At 39.8% G+C, this 20,518-nt stretch overlaps 1 protein-coding gene across 2 annotated transcripts in view; it reads left to right on the forward strand.

Annotated features, from left to right (window-relative positions):
• dnpep (aspartyl aminopeptidase) overlaps positions 1 to 20,518 on the forward strand; it is a 41,922-nt gene that overhangs the window by 19,281 nt on the left and 2,123 nt on the right. The window contains exons 1-14 of one of the 2 annotated variants that reach the window (XM_066687663.1): positions 4,569 to 4,603; positions 5,813 to 5,908; positions 6,118 to 6,208; positions 10,447 to 10,535; positions 10,769 to 10,882; positions 11,289 to 11,414; positions 12,130 to 12,254; positions 14,826 to 14,910; positions 15,575 to 15,682; positions 15,795 to 15,872; positions 15,969 to 16,052; positions 16,577 to 16,737; positions 18,474 to 18,513; positions 18,729 to 18,830. In XM_066687663.1, coding sequence (XP_066543760.1) covers positions 6,127 to 6,208; positions 10,447 to 10,535; positions 10,769 to 10,882; positions 11,289 to 11,414; positions 12,130 to 12,254; positions 14,826 to 14,910; positions 15,575 to 15,682; positions 15,795 to 15,872; positions 15,969 to 16,052; positions 16,577 to 16,737; positions 18,474 to 18,513; positions 18,729 to 18,830 — 1,194 coding nt within the window. In that variant the 5' untranslated portion in view covers positions 4,569 to 4,603; positions 5,813 to 5,908; positions 6,118 to 6,126. Of the gene's footprint in view, positions 1 to 4,568; positions 4,604 to 5,812; positions 5,909 to 6,117; positions 6,209 to 10,446; positions 10,536 to 10,768; positions 10,883 to 11,288; positions 11,415 to 12,129; positions 12,255 to 14,825; positions 14,911 to 15,574; positions 15,683 to 15,794; positions 15,873 to 15,968; positions 16,053 to 16,576; positions 16,738 to 18,473; positions 18,514 to 18,728; positions 18,831 to 20,518 lie in introns of those variants that run through there. The other variant, XM_066687661.1, reaches the window with a different exon arrangement.

The raw sequence follows: 20,518 nt of genomic DNA on the forward strand, positions 1-20,518 counted from the left end.
ATAGCCTTTCAAACTTTATACTGATGCTAGCTTGGATGGGCTAGGGGCAGTTCTTTCCCAAGTACAGGAGGGGAAAGAGAAAGTCATCGCATATGCTAGTCTTAGTTTGCACCCCTCTGAGAAAAATGACCAGAACTATAGTTCTTTTAAATTGGAGCTGTTAGCCCTTAAATGGGCCATAACGGAGAAGTTTAAGGACTACCTATGGGGAATGACTTTTACGGTGTTCCCAGATAACAACCCCTTAGTGCATTTGAGCACTGCCTGGCTGAGGGCTGTAGAGCAGCGATGGGTGGCCCAATTAGCCAACTTTACATTTGATATCCAACATAGGCCGGGAAAATGTAATCAAAATGCCGACATTTTGTCTCGTCTTCCAGGATAGAGGAGTGCTGTGGAGTCCAGCTGAGGGTGTGCTGTAGCGAGGGAAATCCCAGTGGAAGCTGGGGGTGACAGAGTAGTTTCGGCGGGTGCCCCTAAATCTCGTTGTAGATTTACAACCTATATTAGAAAAGGAAAGACATTCATATTTGCTTATTTTGCACAGAGATTGTTTTCCGAATACAACTGACCCATACCTGTCCTAGAATCCGGGGAATCGGAGCCGAGGCGGTCTGAGCTTCAGCCTGGCCCAAAACGGCCCTGGAGGCACCGAAGAGAAATTGCGTACCAGAGCAGGCATCTCACTTACCTAGGTGATTTGTGGGGTGGCTGCTACCTGACAAGACAGAAGTAAATTAACAGTATCCCTGGTTCTGAACTCCTTAAGCTATATTTGAGCATCTCTGGGAGAGAGACGCCTCTAAATCTGTTGCTGCTTACTGTGAATGTTTACAGTACAGGAAGATTAGTTCTATATGGATAGATAGTGTGTTTTATTGGGTCCTTTTATTATTATTTCTTTATGTTCTTTAGGTTAAGGTATTTTAGACTTTTATGCACATTAAAGGCAGGTTTAAGGTTTTAGCTAGTGTATTTATTGCCTGGTATCTTCCCTTATTGTGTGTAATTGTCATTTGTCTTGCACAGCCTTTGTGCCCTGTGCATGTTACATCAAACCTGCTTAAATAAAATATTGTTATTATTACTTACCTCCTGCTGTTGTGTGTTGGGGTCCGATCAAGCCTACCCGGGGAGAGAATTTGAAGGGGGTTGCGAGTTCCTCTCTCGCTCAGCAATTGAGGTGGCATAGTTGGTCACATGTTTCACACTGAGCCCCCTTAGCTATGACAATTATTTCAAAGTTGTCATATTTAATAGATGAACACCCTGTTCCCTGGCCCGAAAAGCTGTTGAGTTGGCTCCAGTCAAACAACTTGCTTTTTGATCTCTATTTAATATTTAGCTGTGATGGTAAATTCCCTGCTTCAGATTAAATCAACATGCAGTAAGCATATTCATCTTTTGCAACACACTTGTGTGGAGTCAGAAATTAAAAATGTCTGTCTGAATCAGAGGTTGGCTGCTTTGAAAGAATCAGTGGGTTGAAACTAACCTCTGCTCCATTTAAGAGTGACGGCCTAATATAGTATCTTAATCTCTCCTCCATGAATTGAATGATGTACAGCCAACGGGCCCAGCCTGCGCAGTGTCACATTACACCTCTCGATTTGTCGGAAGTGCTTTTCCATATCTTTACCTCATCATCCTCTAGTGTCCCCTTGTTCTACCCTCTGCCTCAAGTCATATCGATCTTCACTTTGATTCATGTAATTACAGACATATGCAAATAGAGAATAATTTGAAGTTTTTAAGTAAATAAGAAAGCATTGGGCTATGATAGCGGAAGGACCTGACTAGACTATCTCCATACAAGTAAATGTGTCTGCGTAGTTCCAGTACATCGTTAGCTTTGGTCACAGTCCAAGTAGAATGGTAAAACACGCATTGGAATGTGAAGCAGGCTTCCGAGAAAGAGTCTGGAGCTTTTATTGGTCTTACTCCTTGGCTTTGCCAATGGTACTATCTGTGTGTCTGGGGTTTGGAGAGGCAGAGCTGCCTGTTAAAGCAAAGTCACACAGATCACCTTTCCAAACACAGCAGGGTTGCCTATCAACCAATGTACACAAATGCCTGTGCCGTGAGCTGTGCAACCCTGTGACTGCCACTTTGTGGGGTTGTCTCATGAAGAGGGTGGAGAGCAGCAAGGGGGAGGGGAGGAATTGACCTTTCTGGAATAGGAATATGGTCCAGATCTTGCATATGCTAGTACTAGCAAAGCAAAGAGTGAATGAGTCAAAATCAAACCAAAGGCATCCACACTCAAACGAAAGACTTCAGCCGTTGAGATGGCTTAGTCTATTCTATAGCCTGGAGATTTCTAGCCCTGGTCCTGGAGATCTCCTGTACTGCAGGTTTTATAGGTTTTGGCAGATAACCATGTGTTTTGATTAATGAAAATCACCCAAATACACTTAATCACGCAAGGACCACGAATTGAACAAATACCTTGCTTAAACTGGTGTGTTGGGGCTGACCAATAACACCTGAGGGATTGGGGAACCATTTATTTGTGTGCGTGAGTGTGTGTATTCTTACAATACAGATGCATGGTGCATACATACGATTACTTTATTTTGTTTAGTGAATGAAAGCAGCAATGTTTTTAATGTCCAATGCAAAATCTCAGAGGATAATATATATGAAATTGCCTTACTGTGATAATAGCAAACGCCCTTATCCAGTGCAACATGTATACCTCAAAGTAAAGCTGCCAAGGAGATTTTGAGATATTTTGCAATCATGTTATTGTAATTTAAATGCCACCAACAAACCAGACGTGAACATTTCTACTATTTAAATTTATTTATGTAAATATTGTCCTTTTTGGTCCACAAGTGCATATTGGGAATACTTCAGTCCGGCATAAGCAAACAAATACTTGCTGGAAGGAAGATTCAAACCCACTTACATAATACACTTGTGTATTTGCAACAGACCTGAATTAATTACAAGTTCTTATCTTACAGTTCATATGTAGAATCAGTCCAGCTCAACTCATTATTCACTTCACAACTGTGGACTGAGCTTGCAAAGAACAGAAACAGCAAATAAAGATCCTTTAAAAAAGTTATTTTGACAATGCAGCACAGGGACGTGCATGTATGCATGTGAAAGCCAGTCTTTCTAAATGTAGCAGTCAATGGGTAGTGGCTCACTATGAGGGTAGGAATTTAGCTGCTTCACAAATAGAGTTCAGCTATCCCAGTGTTCTCACACAGTTGTCACCAGTTACAGTTGGGATTACCTCCACGATCACATTTCCAGGGGGCCACGGATAAACTGTAATATCCAGGGGGCCTAGAATTTTATCTGCTTTGAATTTACCTCCCTGCCTACATTTCTGTGTAACTGAAACTCTTTCCTCTGAAATATTATTTCTTATTCAGGACTGGTGAAATTGGTTTAATTGTTTCTGTTAAGACAAACAGTTAATTGAATTAGGTAGTTAAGTACTAAGTAGAGCAAAAACATGAAGCGGTAGGCATTCAGGGTAATGTAAGTAGATGGATTATGAACTGGTTGATGTATAGGAAACAGAGGGTGTCGATAAGAGGAGTTGCTTCTAACTGGAGTTAGGTTGTTAGTGGAGTTCCATAGGGATCAGTATTAGGGCCTATGCTTTTTCTAATCTATATTAATGATCTGTACTATCTGTACTATTACTGTGTACAGTTCTGGGCTCCACACTTCAAGAAAGATATTCCAGGTCTGAAGGGAATGTCCTACTCGGAGAGACTGAGGGAACTGAACCTTTTCACCCTGGAACAGAGGAGACTACGTGGGGACTTGAACTAAGTCTTCAAAATCATGAAAGGCATCGACCACATCAAAGCAGAGGAGCTTTTCCAGATCAGCAGGGACACACGCACCCGGGGACACAAATGGAAATTGGGCTTCAAGGCATTCAAAACGGAGAACAGGAGACTTATTTACACAGAGTGTAGTCATAATCTGGAACAAACTCCCCAGCGATGTGGTAGAAGCTGAACGTTTGAGAACATTTCAAAATAGGCTGGCTAGGATCCTTGGATCATTCATTTATTAATGGACACCAAACCAGCACGATGGGTCGAATGGCCTCCTCTCATTTGTAAACTTTCTTATGTTCTTCTTATGTTCTTATGTAATAATATAATTTATACGTTGTGATAGAGAACTGTACAGACTATAAGTGCCTGGTTCTCTTTCAGTTTTCATCTTTACTTTTTCTGGATATTGCTTTTTAGTGCAAAGGAAAGGCATATAGTGCCCCCTGCTGTCAAGACTATGTGTTGGTGTTCCTATTTTTCTAGGCAACATTTCTTTGCTGGTAATTCTGCCTACGATTCAGTATTGCTCAATAGTTTGAACACACATATATTCCCATGTAAACAGATGATACAGGAACAAAAATGTACATTTACAGCACTTATATAAGGTTTTATATTCTTCCATATACTTGCATAATGTATATTTATTATATTATAGACCTCCACACCAGCAGGAGTCGCTATTCTTTTTTGTTTTCCACAATGTCGCCTTTCTTCAGTGACGCTTAGGTTATGCTTTCTATTTCTTCTGGTGTTTTTCAGTGATCCAGTGACAGTACGAGCTTATGAAGGTATGTAATGTAACCTATGAGAGATATGTATGTAAATATATGTAACGACGCCAAGGGTGTGGGTTAAATGATACCTGTTTTTACACATGTTGTAGCTTTACCAAGCTTCTGTATCCGATTTGTTTTATTTAATTACTTAAAACATCATTCAATCACCACACTTCAGTTGAGTGAGTTGAACTAGTGCAGTGCTGTACACGTTTAATGTAAAATCAGTATTGTTTGAATTGAAATAGCATGCCCAAATACAATTGAGGGAGCTAGCGATATCTACGAATGAAGTGTAAGAGATGTTTAGCAGCTGAACAACGGAAGGGGGATCTAGAGTTGCTGCAGTAAAGTGATCCGATCTGTGTTTGATATGATGCATTTATTGGCAATGTGGCAGGGAAATAAACACATCAATATAACCTACGCTATGCAGGTGATGAATATATTTAACACACAATGTTGCCACAACGTTATAGCAACATATATTACATTTCTAGAACTGTGTGTGCTAGCATATTCTTGTTAAGTTTGCTTAATAAGAATCAACAGGTATACCAGACATTTCCCACCTGAGTACTACATGCTACATTACAACTGTGTTGGGTACAGTGTTCGTTTCATTTATATATTTGATTGACCTAAGGACTGTATACTGGAGAAAAGTGTGTACCTCTGGAAATTTTAAATTAACACGGTTTATTGTGGAAATGTAATGTTTGATGCCTTTACTTAACTGTATTTTTGCATTTTGTTTTCCACGTATGTTGTAAGTCGCCCTGGATAAGGGCGTCTGCAAAGAAATAAAAATAAAATAATAATACAAAAAAATGTAACCAGACCTAGCAAAATGTGGGGTGGTGTTTGAAAGGTCTCAGCTTATACACTATTTACTTTTCATGTTAATTTGCTGACTCTAATTGCCTTTTGTACAAGGGAATTGAAGAAATAAGTTAATTGAGATACACATTGTTGCAATTTCCATTGACGGTAATGTTAATGTATTCAATTCCAAACTGATAAGCATAAAGTGTTAGGGGTTTGAACTTCAGCCGTTGAGGAATCATCCATTGTTCCTCAGATCAGTCATGCATATATACACACTATCACTTGTATCGCTTGCTTGGAGATGCAGGGGGTTTGCCAAGGCTTGAATGCTTACTTGATGCCAGCTGGCTGTAGCTTTCAAGCCTAATCCCTTTTTTTAAATCATGCTTTCAGACAGTTTTCCTGACCTCAACAACAACAACAGCTGTGACTATCAGTCGTAAAAACTTCTTCCACCAAATGCAGATCTGATACCGACAATTATCCCAGGTTTTATTCATCCTGCTTTCATTATATAACTGAAGCATATATAGAGCATTTAAATAATAATAATAATAATAATAATAATAATAATAATAGTAATACAGTAGACTATGACAGAAATGCACATTCTGTCCAAGACTCATTCTGGTTAGCTAGCAGTACAGTAGTAGTAGTAGTAGCCTATCTGCTTTATTCTTCACATCCCTATCTTTCAGTCGGCAGTCATGAAGAGCTCCAAAGAAGCCATGCAGACCGCAGCCAAGGAGTTGCTGCAGTTTGTGAACCGCGGAGTGTCTCCCTACCACGGTAAGCCAGTTCTCCTGTGGATTTCACACGCATCCATTACAGGTGCGGATCTACACCATCAGCACCCCACGTTAATTCGGCTAACCGCGGGGATGATGATGGCCCCCCCAAAACACAACTTGCCCCAGCCATGCCCCCCCAGCTAAAATGGTCTAGAACCGCCACTGATCCCTTACTTTAGCCTAGACCCACGTCCTATGGTGTCCTCTGAGTTTTGTTCCAACCAGGCCTCTTGGTTTCTAAATTAACTAAATCTGTGGTTCTCAATCCTGGTCCTGGAGGAGCCCCTACCCTGCTGGTTTTTGTTCCAACCGAGCTTTCACTTACTTAATTGATCTTTAATTGAACTGTTGATTTCCTAAATAAGAGCCTTTTCATTATTTTAAACAGTAGGGGGGTTTAGTTAAGTTCCTTATACAATTTAATACTTATTATCTTAATAAGGAACCAACTTCTTATCAGTGACACAAAGTCAATTGGAAGCTAATTATTATGTCAATTATAGAGGGAACAAAAAACAGCAGGGTGTGGGTCATCTGGGACCAGGGTTGTGAACCACTGAACTAAATGAACACTGCCTGTAATGCTATTTTCAGCCCATAGTGGTGTATTTAATTCAGTGGTGGGAAACCCAGGTCCTGGAAGATTGTAGAGGCTTCTGGTTTCTGTTCCACCTCCACTCTCAATGACTTTACTGAAGCCTCGGTTAGCTACAGTGAACCAGTTGAGCAGTGCCCAGGTTGTGAGCAGGTGGGACACTTGCAGACCTCCACCACAGATTTAATTAATGAAGTTAATCAGCTAATCAGACCATGCTTTTGCTCTAATCTCCCCGCAATTTAATTGAAGACACTGGGTTTTATTGGGGACCCCAGCATAAGCCTTGAACAATAATTACATTTTGAATGTGTTAATTTGCAGTGTTCCACGTTTACAAAGAGCTACTTATTACATTTTTGACACCATTCATTGCAATAGAGTTTAAGTGTATTTGAAGCTCTTTAGATATGGCATTTATTGAGCTTTATACTCCAGCAGAACATTTATTAGCAACAGAAGACAGTTATGACTTTTTGCAATGTGATAGGCCAAAGATGAAAAACATTGCTATGTTCGAAAGTGACTTCATGCTTTTTATGGCCACCCTTGGCATTAATGATCGTTTGGCATTTTTTCAGCAAAGCGTCTATGTGCTTTCCTAAGAAAAAACTGTTGACATTTGATTAGATTTATCTTGGCTTAACTTCAGCATCTTAAAGACCTTTTCCTCAATGGACTCAAGCATTTTAGATTTGTATTATGCTCCTTTTTCTATTATTACTTAAAACAAATTCCACCTGTGCTGTATTGAAATCATACACAGTTTAACAAGGAAAGATAAAAGGTCAAACGTGGCTTTGCCACATTTACGGCCTTGTGTGCTAATTCAGCAAGAGACATTGAACCTCTGATAAGTGAGCTGACAATTTCTGCTGACATGATGTTGACATTGTGTTCCCAACCCTATCAATTTTATTGCAGTTTCACACAGAATATAGACATACTGAATCTGTATTAGGTTTAATACAGAGAGCTCCCTTAAAGTTTTGTTATTATGGCTTGCAAGATATTTCCAAGAAAAATAACTTTTTTTGCAGGTGTTAAAAATGTAATGGTGTAATGTTTTGCCTTTGTTTTTGCAACTGTTGTTTTGTCTACAGATTACTAGGGATAGGACAGTATACAATTTCCACAGTACGGTAACCTTAAGGAACAATACTATGGTAACCTTAATAGCATGCAACGTCATTCTCTATAGGTCTACTATATTTTAGAGAATAATATAATATGCTCAATGTTTTAAATAGCCTAATAAACAATGGAGCTTATTTTCTTTTTAAAGCTTTAAAGGCAGTGTAATAAATGTCAAAGTAGTCCAATGAGGCAGTCCTCATTTTTATTACCATTTACCCTTTGCTCAAAGAATGCTGTGCTGCAGGCACATCAGATTAATTTGTTATGCTGCAGATAAATCCAACATACAAACAAAACATTATAAATAAAGTGCAGTTAATGTAATGGAAACCACATTAGCAAATTATTGGTCATACTGCTTAAAACACAAACATGAACTAATATTGATTAGTTATAAGATGTAGCACAAAAGACTATACAGGTATATTATTATTATTATTATTATTATTTTATTTATATACCTATATTTATATACTTTGCATGTTCTGTTCATAAAAATATTGGTTTGATAATTTAACAATACTACAAATAATAATAAACTCACCATATTTATTGGACATTCAATTTTATTCTGCTGCTGTTCTGGGCTCCTGCTCTTTCACTTCATTTTAGATTCTCCCTCAGAACTTTCACTTCTGCCATGTTTTTGGTCCATTATAATATTTTGTTGTTCCTTTTTAATGTTTCGAACTAAATTATTAAACTTAATGCGTTATTCAAGGATAGAGCGAGTCAATCTGACTGTCTCACTGTGGATTTAAATAATTTAGTTTTTAAATAAAACACTTTTCAAACTGCTATGCCTTCTATCTATGCAAGCTGAGCATTTCAGTTTCCCCAACGTTTGCTGCAGTGAGGGAAAAAAGTATTTGATCCCCTGCTGATTTTGTACAAAGAAATGATCAGTCTATAATTTTAATGGTAGGTGTATTTTAACAGTGAGAGACAGAATAACAACAAAACAATCCAGAAAAACGCATTTCAAAAAAGTTATAAATTGATTTGCATGTTAATGAGGGAAATAAGTATTTGATCCCCAATCAATCAGCAAGATTTCTGGCTCCCAGGTGTCTTTTATACAGGTAACGAGCTGAGATTAGGAGCACTCTCTTAAAGGGAGTGCTCCTAATTTCAGCTCGTTACCTGTATAAAAGACACCTGTCCACAGAAGCAATCAATCAATCAGATTCCAAACTCTCCACCATGGCCAAGACCAAAGAGCTGTCCAAGGATGTCAGGGACAAGATTGTAGACCTACACAAGGCTGGAATGGGCTACAAGACCATCGCCAAGCAGCTTGGTGAGAAGGTGACAACAGTTGGTGTGATTATTCGCAAATGGAAGAAACACAAAATAACTGTCAGTCTCCCTCGGTCTGGGTTTCCATGCAAGATCTTACCTCGTGGAGTTTCAATGATCATGAGAACGGTGAGGAATCAGCCCAGAACTACACGGGAGGATCTTGTTAATGATCTCAAGGCAGCTGGGACCATAGTCACCAAGAAAACAATTGGTAATACACTACGCCGTGAAGGACTGAAATCCTGCAGCACCCGCAAGGTCCCCCTGCTCAAGAAAGCACATGTACAGGCCTGTCTGAAGTTTGCCAATGAACATCTGAATGATTCAGGGGAGAACTGGGTGAAAGTGTTGTGGTCAGATGAGACCAAAATCAAGCTCTTTGGCATCATCTCAACTCGCCGTGTTTGGAGGAGGAGGAATGCTGCCTATGACCCCAAGAACACCAACCCCACCGTCAAACATGCAGGTGGAAACATTATGCTTTGGGGGTGTTTTTCTGCTAAGGGGACAGGACAACTGCACCACATCCAAGGGATGATGGACGGGGCCATGTACTGTCAAATCTTGGGTGAGAACCTCCTTCCCTCAGCCAGGGCATTGAAAATGGGTCGTGGATGGGTATTCCAGCATGACAATGACCCAAAACACACAGCCAAGGCAACAAAGGAGTGGCTCAAGAAGAAGCACATTAAGGTCCTGGAGTGGCCTAGCCAGTCTCCAGACCTTAATCCCATAGAAAATCTGTGGAGGGAGCTGAAGGTTCGAGTTGCCAAACGTCAGCCTCGAAACCTTAATGACTTGGAGAGGATCTGCAAAGAGGAGTGGGACAAAATCCCTCCTGAGATGTGTGCAAACCTGGTGGCCAACAACAAGAAACGTCTGACCTCTGTGATTGCCAACAAGGGTTTTGCCACCAAGTACTAAGTTGAAGGGGTCAAATACTTATTTCTCTCATTAACATGCAAATCAATTTATAACTTTTTTGAAATGCATTTTTCTGGATTTGTTTGTTGTTATTCTGTCTCTCACTGTTAAAATACACCTACCATTAAAATTATAGACTGATCATTTCTTTGTCAGTGGGCAAACGTACAAAATGAGCAGGGGATCAAATACTTATTTCCCTCACTGTGTTTTAACTTAGTTCTATGAAGCATCACAGGCTATCGGTTACTGTAATACAGTTGCTTTCTTGTCTGCAGTGGTGGAGGAGTGCAAGTCGAGGCTGCAGGGAGCCGGGTTCACAGAGCTGAAGGAGTCCGACCATTGGGATATCAAGCCTGCCAATAAGGTCAGTATACAGTACACTGCTGTTCTGTTGCTAAGGGATAATAAAGTAGATCTTGCATTACCTCACATGTAATCTTGACCAATACAGCCATTCCATTGAACTATGTCATGACTTCTGTAGTTCTGATGTTGTGCATTTGAAATCCCAGCTTTCTTGAAATGAAAACCAGACAATCCTGCATCTCTGTGTTTGACCCGACCCATTTTAACCTGTGTATCTCTCTCTCTCTCTAGTACTTTGTGACCAGGAATTATTCCACTATCATTGCATTTGCTGTAGGAGGGTTGTACAAGCCTGGCAATGGCTTTACCATGATTGGCGCCCACACGGACAGCCCCTGTCTGAGGGTAAGTTTCTCCAGAACTGTGACTGTTACTTTTATGAAGTCCATCTATTACACTTCAATAAAAAATATTATAGCTTAAAAAATACATAGCATTCTGCAGTCCCTAGGTACATCCTGTCACTGTGTCTTCTATGTTGTTAGTGTTCATCCATCCATTGTTTTTTAGAGGATGTATGCTTTGACTCATCCAGCCTGTAGAGTCGTAGCTTTGAATGGGCGGAGTTTACCGATTGGCTATTCCAAAGTGGTTGAAAAGCCAGAAATCCAACTGTATATCAAAATAAATGATTCTGTTCCCAGCCATTGTCTTTTCTACTAAGTGGGTGCTGCAGTTCTCTGCCATCTCAAGAATATACATTATCTGCCTCAGCTGACTGACGGGTCTGTCCTCTCTCTCCACTGCCCAGGTCAAATCGCGCTCCAAGAAGTCCCAGCAGGGCTGCTTGCAAGTAGGGGTGGAGTGCTATGGGGGTGGCATCTGGAATACCTGGTTTGACAGGGACCTCACTGTCGCTGGCAGAGTCATTGTCAAGGTACCTCAGCCTTTGCAAAGTTATTATGTCTAGGAGTTACTAAAAGGTGAGCAGGGTGGCTTCACTTTGATGGGATCTTTTTGATGGAACTTTTTTTGACCATTTGGGAGTTTATGGAGCCTCACATTATTAAATGAGCTGAGGATCTGCTGAACAGCATTTCCTTATGCACTGTGCATTTTTTGAGGAAGTGATGAAACTCACGGGAAAGTATTACTTATTTGTCGGAGTCTCAGCCCTTTGAAACTTGGCTGTTTACTTTCCGCAGGAACAAAACATCTTGTACACACTCTAGCAGCAAGATGTATTGGATAGCGAACAGATTCAAATGGATAACTTCAGAGAAACAATTTATGATAATAGGTCTCAGTTTTTAGTCTTCAATCTGTGCATTTATCCAAGTGAACGCTGCAGTTGCAATCTCAATACTCAACACAGTGAGATCCTCCTGAAACACAAAACACAGAAGAAAGAAAAGGAAAAAGACTGAATGATGTTCTTAGTTCAACTGATAATCAGTTTCCTAGTTTTAAGCGTGAATATGGAGAATCAAGTCTCGGTTCTGAAAGATTGAGTCAGATACTGTGGTTCTAAGTGAGGCTGTGGTTGAATCTCTGGTGCCTTTAGTTGCAGGTTCTAGCCTGTACTCAGATGTAAAGGTCCATCAGTTTCAGAAGTGATGTATTGTAGAATTGTAAGTTGCATCTCTGTGCAGAAGGGGGACGTTTTGAACCAAAGGCTGGTTCACATCCCTCGGCCCATCCTGAGGATCCCCCACTTGGCCATCCACCTGCAGAGAGACATCAATGACAGCTTTGGCCCCAACAAGGAGAACCACCTGTAAGTGAGAGTGTGAGAATGTGTGTGTCAGTGAGAGAGAGAAGGAAAGTTGTTTTAAACCTCTTCATTTGCCCTTGATTTGTACATCATGCAGTGTTTCCCATTAATTAACTTAACTGTGTTGGCCCGCCACAGTTTCAGAATGAAGTAAAAAAAAAAAAATGTTTACTCTCATAATAAACATAAAAGATTGCTATGTGCTTTGCACTGTCGCGTTGGCAATAAGGAGCTCTCGCTCACAGCCAGTCAGCCTCTGCTCTCCCCTTGCACTTGAGATGAGAGTGGGCCTTCGGCAGCAAATGTGATGCTCGGTACAGAACGCATTTTGAGGAGACAACATCGTTTGAGGTAATGGTTAGGGATGTGCATTACCAATATTGTGGCAACATTTTCCGGTCATAACAGGGATATACAAACGTTATTAGATCTGTGTAGCTAATTTATACAATCTAGTTAACAATTTACTTTTCCATGGTTCTAAACCACACTCAACATAAAGACTGCCGGTCTACGTTCGGAAACATACCTTTGTGTTTGAGTTCCAGTGAATACAAAGTAAATACCTAAAGCTGGCTGTGTGTGTAGCTTAATAATATTAGTTTGTTTGTTGCTCCTCTTTCCTTTTCTGTCATTGCTAGTGACGCAGAAGTGTGTACATGTGGGTTTATGGCACTTTTTTGTGACATTTAATCCATAATTGCTGATATCAGCAATTCATGGTACGCCGTTGTGACATTTAATCCTTAACCGGAAGTTAATTAATATGCTTTTTTGATATCAAGAATACAATTGCTGATATCAGAAATTGAATTCTTGATATCAAAAATGCATACTAATTAGCATCCGGTTCTATTTTTGATATCAAAAATGCATACTATCCGGTTTCGGCTGCTTTCCTTGTTATAGTTACTCCCGTTCTTCTGAAAAGCCCCAAAGTAGATGTGAATAACTCAGCACTCAGACTGGCATCCTCTCATCCTCTGACATTGCCCTGTTCACTGCTGAACAACCTCAGCAGTATTGCCATTCTCTACTGGTATTTGGCGTTTATTTGTCTCTCCTTGATAGTTTGTAGAAAAAAGGTTACACACACACACATCTTAGAAGGTGCTGGGTATCGGAAAAAGATCATATCAAATGAAAAATAAATACTTATAAATACTTTTTATGATTTTTTGGAGCTATAAGTAAGTGTGCGGGTATTCTTTTGTTTTCCTTGATAGTTTGTACCATATGCATTTATCTTATATCAAATGAAAGAACAAGTTGTGGCGTTTCGTATTATGATGCTAATCGGCTGACAGAGTACAAACAAAAACACGAGCAGATGCATATTAGTCCTGTACACTATGAGAAATGGCCTATTTCACAAGCCTGTAGCTCAGGCTAGGAAGACCCTACATATGCGAGTCAGACATCGGTTGAAAGTTCCTGGTCTCTAGTTTCTATTTTTTATATTATTTTATTATTTATATTTTGATAAACGTATTTGATACTTGTATTTATAATGATCTGAAAATAATGGGGCAGAGTGTAAAGGGTTAAGTTACACGTCAACGGATGTTAATTAGTATGCATTTTTGATATCAAAAATAGGAACCGGATGTTAATTAGTATGCATTTTTTATATCAAAAATAGGAACCGGATGTTAATTAGTATGCATTTTTTATATCAAAAATAGAACCCGATGCTACTTAGTATCTATTTTTGACATCAAGAATTCAATTTCTGATATCAGAAATACAATTGGTGATATAAAAAATATCAGATCATTCTTGATATCAAAAATTATATTCTTGATATCAATAATTGAATTGCTGATATCAGCAATTGTATTCTTGATATCGGCAATTATGGATTAAATGTTACATACGGTTAACATACCAGCTGTAGATTTGTGGTTGTTTAATTGCACTGCACGTATTATATACTTAACAATGATTTAATTTACTTTGTCAAAGTATTTCCTTGTAGAACTTCTCGATGAGGAAGCCACTGTTTACATTCTTGTAGCGCAGATGTCCGCAGATCTGTAGAATTTCTCCGATCCCATTCGTGGAGCTGTGCAGATCTGCGGAAATAACAAATCCCTCCCTCACATCAGCTAATTAAATGTCCAAATGCGGGATGCAAACTTTGCCACTGATGTGTGTGCCCCCCCTTGTATATTTTATATTTAATTGACTGCAGTGGAATGAAAACCCTGTAAATACACCAGTACAACACGTGACTTAATTTCATTGATGGCTCAAGTGTAGTCTCAAGCTGATACAACCTCATGGGTTTATGATTGGATTGTTAACAAAAGTCCACAATTCTTCACAGATCTAGCCTCTTTTCATTTCAAAGTGCACCAGAGTGATGCATTTAACTGTTAAAATGTACAACATTTTCTCACGGGGGGGCATGCCCACGGACCCCCCTAGAGAATGCGGGGTCCCCTCACCACAGTTTCCAAAAATACTGTGGGAGACACTGTCATGTAAACAGCATATACAAACACTATTATATGTCTGTTTTTCACTTGGCTGAAGAAAGTGTTGAGTCTGACTTGGCTCTGTCTCTTACAGTGTACCTATCCTAGCCACAGCTGTCCAGGAGGAACTGGAAACTGGCTCCTGTTCCTCTGGCGATGCCAGCAAAGCCATGACAACAGTAAGAGACCCTCACTGCTACTTCCTTTATGTTCAAAAACAAGAACTAGTAATGCGAACTCTGCCCTGTTGTTTCCATGACTGCATTTTCTAATTAATTTTTTCATTCACCCTCATCCTTGTCAAGGCTGCTCTCTCTCACAGCTCAGATAATTGCCTGTACTCACTCAAGGTTTCTGTTGGATCCTTTTCCCCTTTCAGTCTCCTTATTGTATATTTAAAGAAAAGCATACAACCTTCATTAGTATGAATTGCATTCCCCTCCAAGGAAGCCTTGAATTAAATAAAATCAACAGAAACTCAGTTGAAACTCCTGAGAACAGTTTTTTTGTCTTTTATTATTGATATTTTTGGTTTTATTTCAGTATGCTAATGAATCCTTGTCAAGAACCTGTGTCTGTTTTTCACAAAACATGTAGTGCTTTAAATTGGCAAGAAGCTTAAACCTCGATGAGTGTGTTCCGCCAATTTTCACTTTAGCTCCAAGGCCTTGTGGGAATTTACAGCATCCTTGATAGTTGTAAAACTATTCGGACTGTTGATTTGGTTTGATAGCTCGACACACGCAGCCCCCAGGTTGTTTTTAACATTTCAGCCTTTATGGCATAGGGCCATTGTAGCTCTTGCCTAACTGCTCTCTCCTCTCCCTCGATGGCCACTGACAGGCTGAGAAACACCAGCCTGCCCTTGTCAACTTGCTTTGCTCCGAGCTTGGGGTGGAGAAGGAAGCCCTGATGGATTTTGAGCTGTGCCTTGCAGACATCCAGCCCGCAGTGAGTGAATGCTTTTCTCAAGTTTAAGAATTTGGGATTCCATGTTTGGGCGGAGAAGTGGGCAAACTTAAATGCTGAATGCTGGACTCCAGGGTTTGTGGTCTTTTCACAGGCACTGGGTGGCGCCTTTGAGGAGTTCATCTTCTCCCCTCGCTTGGATAATCTCCACAGCTGTTTCTGTGCCCTGGAGGTGAGGAGTAGTTTGATTTCTTACTGAAGACTTGATTTGCATCTCATAACACGGTTGACTCCAGTGGTGGCATCAAACCTCTCTCTCTCCTCACAGGGTCTTATGGAGTCCTGCAGCTCAGCTGAGTCCCTGGATAAAGACACCAATGTCCGTCTGGTGGCACTGTATGACAATGAGGAGGTGAGTGGTGGTGGCTGGCTTCCGTGTTTGTGTAAATCCCAATATAATGCTTTGTTTCAAGCACTAATTTTGACACTTTATTCTGATGTGGTTCACTAGGAGGCAAAAAGGACCATGGAGAATTGGTGCATTGATTTCCTTAGTGTTCGCTGTCAGGATTGTTCAAGTGAAAATATGTAGTAATGAACTTCAATGGTCATTCTATACACTACTGTAAGAAAACACCATCCAAATAGTTGAATGTTTCTTTCATGCAGCACTGAAGTAAAGCCTTTCTGTGTTGTTTTACATTTGCATGTAAAAGGTGGTATTGTGTATTTAAAATGGAAAATGGTCAATATTATATTCTGACATTGAATTTAGGTTGTCAAGGGCATATTGTTCTTTTAATTGCACTGCAGGATCCCATTGAAAAAAATATAAATAATATTTAAAAATATAACAATATTAAATGGATATTTCGCTGGCTGACTCCCTTCATGCCCATGTGCTGACCTCTTTCCCCCTTGCGTGTCGCCCCCCAGGTGGGCTCAGAGAGTGCGCAGGGGGCCATGTCCTTCTTCACCGAGCTCATCCTGCGCCGCCTGTCCTCCAGCACCAACAACCTGACGGCCTTTGAGGAAGCGGTGCCTCGCTCCTGTATGATCAGTGCGGACATGGCCCACGCGGTGCACCCCAACTACCAGTGAGTCACTCGCCTTGGCACCAGAATTACCGACTTCCAATCCATGTCAAAGCCGACTGACTGGCATTCCTGTTGAAAGGGATGTGTGACTGCCGTCAGGGATGGCTGGTCTTTACTGGACAGGGTTTATTTGGCTTCAACACGTCAAGACAACTCCTGTAGCTTACCGAGATTGTCCTCCAAGGAGTTGCAACAGCCCTACCCACAATGCAATAGTGCTGCTGTTTGTGCTCGGGACTCGCAGTTTGAAGAAGCGAGCGGCTAGGCAGGGCATTTGTTGGAGAAAGTGTGTGTGTCTGTGTGCTTCAGTTATCTGCCCACATCGCTACAGACTTAAACCAAGGCGTCCTCGCACTGAGCCAAGTTGATTTCTAAGAAAACTAAATGTTGGTTGATCTTACTTGCATTTAAGTGCCAATATACATCTAGCCAAGTAAATTATTATTTTCTTTACATCAACACTAAACTCGATACAGTAACATTTCAAAAGAGCTGCTTTGGAAACAGACAATGGTGAGTATTTAATTTCCTGCAGTGTAGAGAACAGCAGAGCATTATGACTGAATGCAGCCTGTCCTAGTTACAGCCTTATTTAAGTGGTTACATAAAGGCATCTAATACTTTGTGTGTCTGTGCGGTTCTGCTTGTCCTTGGCATCACTATAGCTGCAATGCTCTCGAACACTTCTGAAACCTATTGAACGAAACATTTATATTTCAGATTTTTGAAGAACCTAGTGTTTTTAGTGGATGAATGTTTGCTTTCTGACCATGAATGTTCAGGAATAACATCCTGTAGTTTATACCTGTTAAATGAACTACAATAGACGCCAGCCCACTCACAGAGCTTAGACAGAGAATGTGGGACAACAACATGTATATATACCTTTGCTTTATTATAAATGCAGAATATATATTTTAACTATTTTACGATGCAGCGATAGTGCAGTGCATATTGTTTTCTAAACTGAATTCTTTAACACATTAGCCATTTCATTCAGTGTCCCTCCCACTACCTGTCTATTGGACTGTGTGGAAATACAAAACTGGGAGTATAAAATGTATAGGCCTAGGGAAGAATAACATCAGAAAGATGTTTGTAAAATGCTGTTTGGGGTTGTCTTCAGTTTATAATGGTGCAACCTGGTATCACGACATTAAATCGATACAAAGACAGTGAAATTTGTTTTATTCTCAGTACTTCCTAGCCTTCTAAGATACATTCACTTACAGCTCAAGTCTTACAGCTTAGTTTGTAAGTTTATTGGTGACAGCTGTGTACCCTTGAGCTATAGTCTCCAGCCTAGTCTAGTTCATTTTCATAGGTCACACTAAATCACATTTTTACTAAACTCATGTTCGTTATTGATAATTTAAGCAAGTTGCTTCAATTAAGTTAACTTTTGTTCCTTGAGTGTTTAAATGAATTTAAAGGGGGGTTGTTCCAATGATCTCTAAAACACCTGTTTAATCGCTCAGAATGATCAGACACCCAAGACTTAAGGGTCACTTACAAAACTGTCTTGACTCGGCTACTTCAGGACCAGGGTTGGAGTTTCCTGCTCTGGGGATTGAAACCTGTCAGGGCCCATTCAGTGAGACAGATCCCTCTTTTCCCATTGCTGCCGAAGTCATTGCTCATTTTCCTTCATTCATTCATTCACTTGTGTGTTTTGTCCTTCAGCAGTCAGTGGGTGGTGCCCTCTTGTTGATGTGTGATTTTTTTTTTCCCCCCAGAGAGAAACATGAAGAGAATCACAGACCGTCTTTCCATAAGGTAATGGATACCTTTCACAACTAACAGTCAGTGTTGTCCAGCTGTTCTTTCAAAGCCGCAGGGTTTTTTAATGCTGTTCTTACTGAGGCTTTTCTTACCAAGCTGAAGTAATAATTTGCTTACCTAGAAGACTATGAGGTGTTTTCTTTAAATCCACAAATCTTGAGATTGAGGAACCATGATTGAGCTCTCTGGGTGTTTTGTGTCATTCCAAGGGCCCTGTGATCAAGTTTAACAGCAACCAGCGCTATGCCACCACAGCTGTGACGGCCTCCGTGGTCAGAGAGATTGCAGACCGTGTCAGCGTGCCGCTGCAGGTAAATTGAGATCTGCATTTTCTCATATTTATTTTTAAAGGATTTTAAGCAGCTGTGGCTGTTGTCCCTGATTTAGATATCAAATGTATCTGCAACTGAGTGCCTTCAGTTAAAACAATAAAACCAGTAAAAAAAAAAAAAGTGCTCTAACCCTGCTAGAGCATGAATCAGGTGCCTTTTATCTGTGTGTCTTATTCACTGGCTAGATGCCAGAGGCTAGAGGGTCAAAGCCATTGAAGCAGGCTGATTAAATACGCTCATATTTAAATAAGCCATTGCATTGGGCCAAAAGACTAAACCTTCACTAGATTGAATTCAGTTTTGCTTCTTTTCACAGTGTGGGTTATGGAAGTATTAATTGATCGAAAGAACTGAAGATGTAAACCTGTGACATTTGTAAAACATTTCCAACAAAGCAGTGTTGTTAAGGAAGAGAGCAGTGAAATGAGGAATTGGGCAGATTTCCTGAAGAAATTTAAAGATCAAAGGGAGCATCTTTAGGGACTTTCCAGACTTTCATTAACTTTCTGTAAAACCTTGGAAAAGTGTGCACAAAATTGGCCCACAGTACGATGTTGCTTCCTAACTGGCGAAAAAGTCCAACCTTATGTTTTCCTAAATAAAAAAAAAAATGATAATTTTAAACCAAAATGCTTAAAAATGGATCTGTAATGCATATATTGGGATTTTGAAACTGATCAGAAGAGGCAGATTTTAAATCCTTCAAAGCCTGAAACGTTAAGAGTGCTAAACCGATAGCTCATTATGTCTGGTGAAAATAAAATTGAAAACAAATGTGACAATAACCCAGCCAGAAACAAGGCCGCAGCATGAACTGTACATAGAGGATGGAAAGGATAGATCTGGTCCAGCAAATTGAAAAGGAACAAAATGAAACACTGGAGGGCTGCTTTTATAATACCCTATTATTGGAGAAATATTATTGCTTAATTAATAATTCTACAGTGCGAATCTTAGTTTAATGAAAACCTCATGATCTCAACATGTCTTTTTGGTTTCAAGAAAAAATGTTTAGGTGAGTTTACTCAAAATGTAGAATTGTTTTTGCGCTGAGATTAAATAATTTAGCTGGTGCTTTTATGCAAAGTGACTATAAGGTGAAGTAATCCATTTCCAAATGCAACTTTTATGCAACCAATGCAACAAATGTTTGCAATACAAATTATAACATTCCAACTGAACTGCAAATACAGGTATAGAGAGGTTCAGCACCAGTTTTTTCTCTTGCATTGGTAAAAGTTTTCCCCTAGATGGAAAGATGATAAAATTTTAGGAGAATACCTTGTTTTACTTGCAGATACTGTACTGCAGCCCAATGTTATAAGAAAAAGAGACACCACAATAACAAAATATGATTCTTTTTATAAAGTCATTTTGAAGAAATCTGCTAATAATTGCAAATGATAACATATATATTTATTTTTGCTGTACCCTGTATTTATTTTTGTTTGCATTTTGGTATTCGAACAGTTAACGCTTTTTTTTTTGTAGTCGTGCAATCGACGACACTGACTCTTCACTAGTTCGTACCCAGCAAGCTCAGTGAAAGTGTGTTTGGATCTACTGGATCATCTCACATCCTGGAACAATAATAATGCACAAATGAACTGCATGTTATTGATTACTGTTAAAAATGTACAGCAATAATACCACTATTGCTGAGAACT

Source organism: Amia ocellicauda, chromosome 16 (assembly GCF_036373705.1).
Source record: "Amia ocellicauda isolate fAmiCal2 chromosome 16, fAmiCal2.hap1, whole genome shotgun sequence".
NCBI lineage: Eukaryota > Metazoa > Chordata > Actinopteri > Amiiformes > Amiidae > Amia > Amia ocellicauda.